Source organism: Clarias gariepinus, chromosome 5 (assembly GCF_024256425.1).
Source record: "Clarias gariepinus isolate MV-2021 ecotype Netherlands chromosome 5, CGAR_prim_01v2, whole genome shotgun sequence".
Classification (NCBI taxonomy): Eukaryota; Metazoa; Chordata; class Actinopteri; order Siluriformes; family Clariidae; genus Clarias; species Clarias gariepinus.
In genome coordinates, this window is record NC_071104.1 from 41,159,367 (window position 1) to 41,167,926 (window position 8,560).

Genomic DNA, 8,560 nt, shown 5'->3' on the forward strand with positions numbered 1-8,560 from the left:
AAGCTGTCACTTTAGGGAGTTTAAACTCTTCAGGACAGACGAGTGTACACTCACTTGCACTTTAATATGACAAACAGCAGTTTGTTTCCCTCTAAATAAATAAAATAAATAAGAGAAACATGTTTTATAGCTGCTATAGTGTAGCGACAACTGGAATTAATATCGTTTTACAGCGATTACAGAATTAAAATCCTGACATGATGACGTTCGACTGTAAACTGCTGTGGAATAAAATGAATTAAAAATTAAGTGTCTTATTTCTTACTAAACACTTTACTGGACTTCATAAGATGTCCACATTAATCCCGCCCCCTCAGTTTGATTGATGGACGAATTTAGAACTAAAAGAAATAAAGGGTAAAAAAATAAAGAAATTACTATGAATAATTAAATAACACTTCAGGTCAAGACATCAAACCTAAATCTAGTGAAGAGTTGACCATATATGGACTTCCTGTTTCCTGTCCCAGTGGTGGTGTCTGTGGCGTCCCAGACTTGCTTTAGCTGCCTGAGTCTTCTACAGCGATCGCAGGCAACTTAAAACAAGCCTGGGATGCTAGACCAGGGCTCGGCTAGAGCGGCGTGTGATTTTACCGCAGAGACGTCTCACAACATCGAGTCCTGAATCAACCCTCGTCTGAGTAACAGAACAGAAGAACAAAAGTCACTCACCATGTCCTCTGGAGTCCACACACACACACACACACATGTACACACACTCCCGTCTCTGTAGAACAGCCTGTCCTCTCCACACACACTCTCACACACACTGGTTCTGCGGCAGCCAGAGACTTCACACCACTTTTAATACTCCACACCTGAGACGTGTGTTTGTGAAAGGTGTGTACGGTTATACATTTATTAGGAGATCCTGGTCTGGGTGTGGAGGTCGAGCTTTCAGCCAGCTATGGCAATGTGTAAACGTGTGTGTGTGTGTGTGTGTGTGTGTGTGTGTGTGTGTTTGCAGGTTCCTCAACAAACAAACCAACAGACGGACTTGAAACAGGATGCTGATTATTTTGAATTCTCATAGTCTCAGAGTGCAGTCAGAGTGTGATACAGTGCTAAAATAAAAAGACACACAACTGATCGTGTGAGAGTATTACCTATTATTACACATTATTATTTATTATTACCCATTATTACTTATTATTACTCATTATTACTCATTATTACTCATTATTGCCCATTATTACTCATTATTACCCATTATTACACATTATTACTCATTATTGCCCATTATTACTCATTATTACCCATTATTACCCATTATTACCCATTATTGCCCATTATTACTCATTATTGCCCATTATTACTCATTATTGCCCATTATTACCCATTATTACCCATTATTACTCATTATTGCCCATTATTACTCATTATTACCCATTATTACCCATTATTACTCATTATTGCCCATTATTACTCATTATTGACCATTATTACCCATTATTACTCATTATTGCCCATTATTACTCATTATTACCCATTATTACCCATTATTACTCATTATTACCCATTATTACTCATTATTGACGATTATTACCCATTATTACTCATTATTACCCATTATTACTCATTATTACCCATTATTACTCATTATTACTCATTATTACCCATTATTACTCATTATTACCCAATATTACCCATTATTACTCATTATTACCCATTATTACTCATTATTGCCAATTATTACTCATTATTACCCATTATTACTCATTATTACCCATTATTACTCATTATTGACGATTATTACCCATTATTACTCATTATTACCCATTATTACTCATTATTACCCATTATTACTCATTATTACCCAATATTACCCATTATTACTCATTATTACCCATTATTACTCATTATTGCCAATTATTACTCATTATTACCCAATATTACACATTATTACACATTATTACTTATTATTACACATTATAACTCATTATTACCCATTATATAAATTATTTGCTGTTGATGCGATACAACTACCCTCAGGAATTAATAAAGGGGTCTGTCTGTCTCTCTGTCTGTATATCTGTCAGTCTGTTTGTCTATGTCTGTATCTATCTGTATCTGTCAGTCTGGCTGGCTGTTTTTATATCTGTTGGTCTGCCCTCCTGTCTACTACTCATAGGACCACAAGCAGCTGGAAGCCAACTCTTTGATCACTCTGTAACTTTAGATGGCCTTTCTGTTCCATCAAGTGCAACAGTGAAAGACCTCGGTGTGATTATTGATTCCAGCCTTTCATTTGAAGCACATGTAGATAATATTACCAGGATAGCATTCTTTCACCTCAGAAATATTGCCAGAATAAGAAATTTATTGTCGCTAAACGATGCAGAAAAACTAGTTCATGCTTTTATCACCTCTAGGTTGGACTATTGTAATGCCTTACTGTCTGGTTGTTCAGCTAGATGCATAAATAAGCTTCAGCTAGTCCAGAATGCAGCAGCGAGAGTCCTCACCAGAACCAGAAGATATGAGCACATCACCCCTATCTTATCTTCACTCCATTGGCTCCCTGTGAAATTTCGCATTGATTTTAAAATACTACTCTTGACATATAAAGCATTAAATGGTCTCGCGCCGCAGTACCTGAGCGAACTGCTAGTGTCTTACGATCCGCCACGCCTACTTCGATCAAAGGATGCAGGCTGCTTGTCAGTACCGCGTATTATGAAAAATACAGCTGGGGGCGGAGCTTTTTCTTATAAAGCCCCAAAGTTATGGAATAGTCTTCCAAATAGTGTTCGGGACTCAGACACAGTCTCAGTGTTTAAGTCCAGGCTAAAAACCTATTTATTTAGCCAAGCATTTTTATAAATAGATTTGCCGTAGGTAAAGGAGCAGATCTGGGGGACTCATGGACGTAGAGTATTATGGTGCACTGGTATGTTTGGATGCTGTCTTCCTCACTCTCATTGATCACTCAGGTTTGCTGACGGTGAGGTGATTGTTTGCTTTACATCTCAGTTTCCCCTCATGTTTGTGTTTCCTTCTGGCTCTCCCTTTTAGTTATGATGTCATAGTTAGTCCTGCCGGAGTCTCTGCTTGCACTCTACAGTTAATATACATTCACATTATACATTGTGTGACTGTGACCATACCTAACTGTTATCAGGGACGATCTGATCATTCTCATTTAAACACATTCTCATTTCATGCAAACTTGAATATTTTTTTATTTATTTTGTAAGGCTGCTTTGCGACAATGACAATTGTTAAACTATAAAAATAAAATTGAATTGAATTTAATGTTAGCCTCACCCAGACACAAATTAGTGTGAGGCACGTTTAATAAACAAAAACAGGTCACGCTGTTTAGACTGCAGCTCGAAAAAGCTAACCGCACTGTGCATCAGGTGAATGTACAGGGGCAGGTACTTAAAATAATTCATTATTTCTTGCATGGACCTTACAGCACAGTAAAAAAAAATTTTTCACATATTGCAGTCAGGACGCTGGGGTCAGAGTGCAGGGTCAGCGAGGATACAGCCCCTCCCAACAGCCTGGACTGGACTACTGTGGTGCAAATGGTGTGCAGCTGGGAGCCAAGTGCCGTGAGGCTCTTTAGATATCAACATCCATCGAGCTCCATGATGAAACTGTCTCTCATGAAGACCTTTCCAGGAGAACAAGACCAAACCTGAGCTCTGCTGCAGAGGAGACGTTCATTTAGAGTCACCAGCCTCAGAAATCACCAATTAACAACCAGCACCTCAGATTAGAGCCGTTATGAAGCTTTACAGAGCAGAAGGAGCAGATAAACATCTTAATATCAACTGTTCAGAGGAGATTATTGTGTGTTTTGGATAATAAACGCCTTCAGTATTGTTTTATAGTGTAGAGAGAAATAAACATCAGGAACAGCCAGGGAGTTAGAAGGGGTGTACAAACTTTTGACTAGTCGTGTATGATCACATACTTTTAGCTTGGTTAGAGTCAGTGCAGACACAATATGGATGAGATGACGCTCCTCATGATTTATATACAGTATGAGACGATGATTGTCCTGAGTCTGTCTCCGTCTAATCGAAGCTTTAAAAACGAAAAAATGTTTCCTTCAGTTAAAGTTTCCTGCTTGAGCCACTGCACAGTGTTACGAGAAAAACATGGCATCTCGCGTCGTATCATTGCTGGGCAACAACAAGTGCATGATATAAATACCACTGATATACTTTTAGTTCAGTAGATTTTCTTTATTTATAGTAAACTCTGCTGGTTGAGAGACAGACGGATCGGACTGGGAGCACTGGGACGTCCGCTGGTACACCGGTGTGTCCAATAGTACTGTGTAGTCCAAGACAAATCAGGTTTCTGCATTATAGCACATAGATGAGGACTCAGGTAGGGGGCGTGGCCTAAAGGTTTTGGTTCTTTTCTTTCCACTTGTGTCTGATGGTGTGTGTTTGGTTTCTCACTGAACTTTTCCTCTAAATGAAGTGTGTTGAAGTCAGCGGTGTTCCTCTGTGTACAGTATGCAGGCTTTAATGTCTAGTGTTTGATCTCTGTGGAAATATTTGCTCAGTGAACCGTCATGTCCTGAGACGAGTCCGCAGCCTGTCCATGTCCTAACAGACGCCGTCTCCAGTGTCAAGAGCAAAAAAACACACACGGACTCCGAGAGGATTTTAACTGTTTAATCTCTGTTTGTGGAAACACAAGGAAGTATGTGGTGAGGAAAGGAGTGTGTGTGTGTGTGTGTGTGTGTGTGTGTAGGGTGTGTGTGTGTGTATAAATGTAAATGTGTGTGTGTGTGTTAGTGTTTAGTGCTGAATCCTGCGGATCGACTGGATCTGGTTGGTGTGAGCCTGAGTGCCGAACTCGTTGTAGTTCCTGAACTCGCCCTCGCGCCGGTCTCTCTCCAGGATGTACTGATAACCACGATAACCTGGGAACTGGTACGCCACCCAGCTACAGGAGAGAGAGAGAGAGAGAGAGAGAGAGAGAGAGAGACAGAGACAGAGAGACAGAGAGAGAGAGAGACAGAGACAGAGAGACAGAGAGAGAGACAGAGAGAGAGAGACAGAGAGAGAGAGAGAGAGACAGAGAGAGAGAGAGAGAGAGAGAGACAGAGAGAGAGAGAGAGAGAGACAGAGAGAGAGAGACAGAGAGAGAGAGAGACAGAGAGACAGAGAGAGAGACAGAGAGAGAGAGACAGAGAGAGAGAGAGAGAGAGAGAGAGAGACAGAGAGACAGAGAGAGAGACAGAGAGAGAGAGACAGAGAGAGAGAGAGAGAGAGAGAGAGAGAGAGACTTCCATTATTAACCCAGAACCTCACCGCACTTTTGTATCCCAGCCAGAGATGTCCTGTAGGTTTGATGAGACACACTCTGTCGTGTCCAGTTTATGTGTGTAAATGATCCGCTCTCTCGCACTCTGAGTCCTGGAATATGGCCGTAATAACCCGGTGGTTCAGTACATTCAGGTGGTCAGCTGACTTCATTTTATTGCCCCATAACATTACTGAGTCTAGACCTGAGTAACTGATCAACCCCAGATCATAACACTGTCTCCAGAGGCTTGTACAGTGGACACTATGCATGATGGGAGCATCTCTTCATGTCCTTCCCTTCTCACCCTGACACGCCCATCACTCTGGACTAGGATCAGTCTGGACTCATCAGGTCACATGACCTTTCTCCATCCAGTCCAGTTGGATGAGTCCAAGTCCATGATCCCTCAATCTCAATAACAAGTGGTTTTCTTAAGGACACACAGCTGTTTAGAGTTAGTGTGTGTGTGTGTGTGTGTGGGCTTACGCTCCGGAGTTGACTTTGATGGACGGCACCTCCTTGCTACACCAGCCCATGGCCTGCAGAGACGGATAATCATCACACAGCTCGAACTTCCGACCCTGGAAATCCTCACACTCGAAGAGGGACACCTTACTGTCACTGTGCTTCTGTAGGACGGAGAAAGACACAGGGGTCAGGAGTGTGTGAGTGTGTGTGTGTGTGTGTGTGTGTGAGAGAGAGAGAGAGAGAGAGACATACAGCACACTGGATGGGTCTGAAGGACAGAAGGTGTTCAGTGCGGTAGCTGCTGTTTCCGCTCCAGGCCTGAAAGCACGGATAATCTCCCTTCTCCAACACAAACTGCTGTCCCTGGAACTCAGGGTACTCGTAACCCACCCACCTGCACACACACACACACACACACACACACACAGGGATAAAGAGACAGAAAGAGCAGTGAGGTTAAATACCGTATGTGCAAGAGAACAGAGAGAGCGTGACAGAAAGAATAAAGAGAGAAACAGAGGTTGTTGTTTTGTCTCAGCTGGTGTCAATAACGTCAAGGTCGCAGGTTCCATCAAGGCTCTTAACCCTGTGTCCTCCAGGGGGCGCTGTATACAGGCTGAGTCTGCGCGCTGACACCCAGCATACCAACTGGGACATGTGGAACGGAATCATTTCACCGTGCTGTAAAGGTCCATGTGACAAATACATCGGAATCTTAATGATGGAGAGGGACAGAGAGCAGTGAAGACAACGAACGAATGAATGAAAACAAAGGAAGAGAAAGAGAGAGACACGGAGAGAAACATCCAGGGGAAAGTATGAGAGAGAGAGAGAGAGAGATTCACACAAAGAAACACAGATGATGTGAAACAGGAAACCATCTCTAATTGTGTGTGTGTGTGTGTGTGTGTGTGTGTGTGTGTGTGTGTGTGTGTGCACACGCACTGAAAGTGTGGCAGCTGCTGGCCTTTTTATCACCATACACTGTGGTTCATTCATACCCAAAACACACACACACACACACACACACACACACACACACACACACACACACACACACAATGATTTTATCATTGTCTGATCTCTTCCTTTTTGTGATTCATGGAGAGACAGAAAGTGGGCGGAGCTATCTTATTATTAGGAATTAAATTAAAATGATAAACTTACACCTCAGGTCTCACATTTCAGGCTGATGTTACACACAGTTCACACACACACAGTTCACACACACACAGTTCACACACACACTGACTGTCTGTGATACACACTCTATACATTCTAATGTACTTCAGTGGGATTAATCGACTGACTTTTATTTTATTTTCATTAATTTGTTTTCTCTATTTATTACGGTGGCCCTGAAGTGCAAAACAAATTAACAAAACGGAAAACAAATTAAAAACCAAATAACAAAACCCAAAACTATTTTTTTGGAGGGGGGGAGTTTCGTTATTTTGTTCCCAGTTTTGTTTATTTGTTTTGCACTTCACGGCCACCGTAATTCATCCCATCCAGATTACGAAGTCTCATTTTAATCCAATCGTATCATCTTTAATATCTATGGATTCTTCTCCATTAATCCAGAGCGTTCCACTCAGGGGGTTTTGAGAGTCGAGCTGTTTCAGAGGACCTGGAACACTCTTCACATGAGCGTGGAGAACCCTGGAGCTCCTGCACGAGCAGGTTTTCCTCCAAGCTGACATCAAGCAGAACCTCACTAGAGCTGAGAGATGGTGATCGTTTGAAGCCTCTAAGCATGAAGAACATTTCAGGAACCCTTCAAGAGTCTTTAACTGAACTGGTGGATGCAGGTCCAAACTCATGAAGATCATCTTGTGTGTCAGACTTACAGCTGTGTTAATTCTGGGTTTAATCCTCTAAATTAAACGCACTGTATCTGTGAGTGGTGAAATAAGACTTTAGTATTTAAACGCAGTCTAGTCTGGACCTTAAGAGCAAGTTTTGCGCCCCCCCCCCCCCCATCCCCTCCCTCCCCCTGTTGTAAGGCAATTGAATGAATTTTACAAAATGTTTCACTCGTCTCTTAAAAAAATAAAGACATGCGCCGTCCTGATGACTGACCACTAGAGGGCGCTGTCTGTAAGAGTGCTTGGACCCCGTTGATCGCGGCCTGTTGCTGTATTTGAGTTTAAAACACAAAATACCTTTAAAGAGTAAAATTATAAGAATAATACCATGTGATTAAAGTTTATAAGGTTTGCCCCGCCCCTAACCCGAATCTCCTTGGTGCTCTGATTGGCTGCTTCCCTGTTCGATATGTAAATGCAGGGGTCAGAGGTCACTCACGGTCCGTTCTCCACTTTGATGGAGCGGATCTTCCTGAAGTCCCGGTCCAGGATGTTGGGACACTCCAAGCTGAAGTGACAGCTCTTCCCCTGGAAGTGTTCCTCCTCGAACACGGTGATGCTCCACTGACTCCGCCCCCTCTGCTCCATCTGCTGCTCCGGGTTCATGTCCGCTGCTCTGTGTGTGTGTGTGTGTGTGTGGTCACTGTGCCGCCGCTCTGCCCCGGGGTGTTTATATACCTCACTGACCCCCGCTGGAGCCCCGGGGCGAGAGGCACAGACCTGCCGAGTCAGCGCACACACACTCCAAACACAACACTGAGAGCTTCAGGGACACAATCACACTCACCGACTCAGCACAACCTGTCTGTGTGTGTGTGTGTGTGTGTGTGTGTGTGTGTGTGTGTGTGTGTGTGTGGGGGCAATGAATGTAATTACACTCAGCTCTAAGAGCACTGGGCTCACCAATAGTTGCTTTATTTGCATTTTGAAACACTGTGTGTGTGTGT

General features: G+C 42.8%; 1 protein-coding gene across 1 annotated transcript; it reads right to left on the reverse strand.

Annotated features, from left to right (window-relative positions):
- Positions 1–4,432: 4,432 nt before the first annotated feature.
- cryba2b (crystallin, beta A2b) lies at positions 4,433–8,270 on the reverse strand. The gene is made up of 4 exons (XM_053496777.1): positions 8,053–8,270; positions 5,998–6,139; positions 5,764–5,906; positions 4,433–4,914 (listed from the first exon to the last, which is right to left on the reverse strand). Exons 1-4 carry the CDS (start codon positions 8,217–8,219, stop codon positions 4,767–4,769), a joined length of 600 nt encoding a protein of 199 aa, XP_053352752.1. The 5' UTR covers positions 8,220–8,270; the 3' UTR covers positions 4,433–4,766.
- Positions 8,271–8,560: the final 290 nt, after the last annotated feature.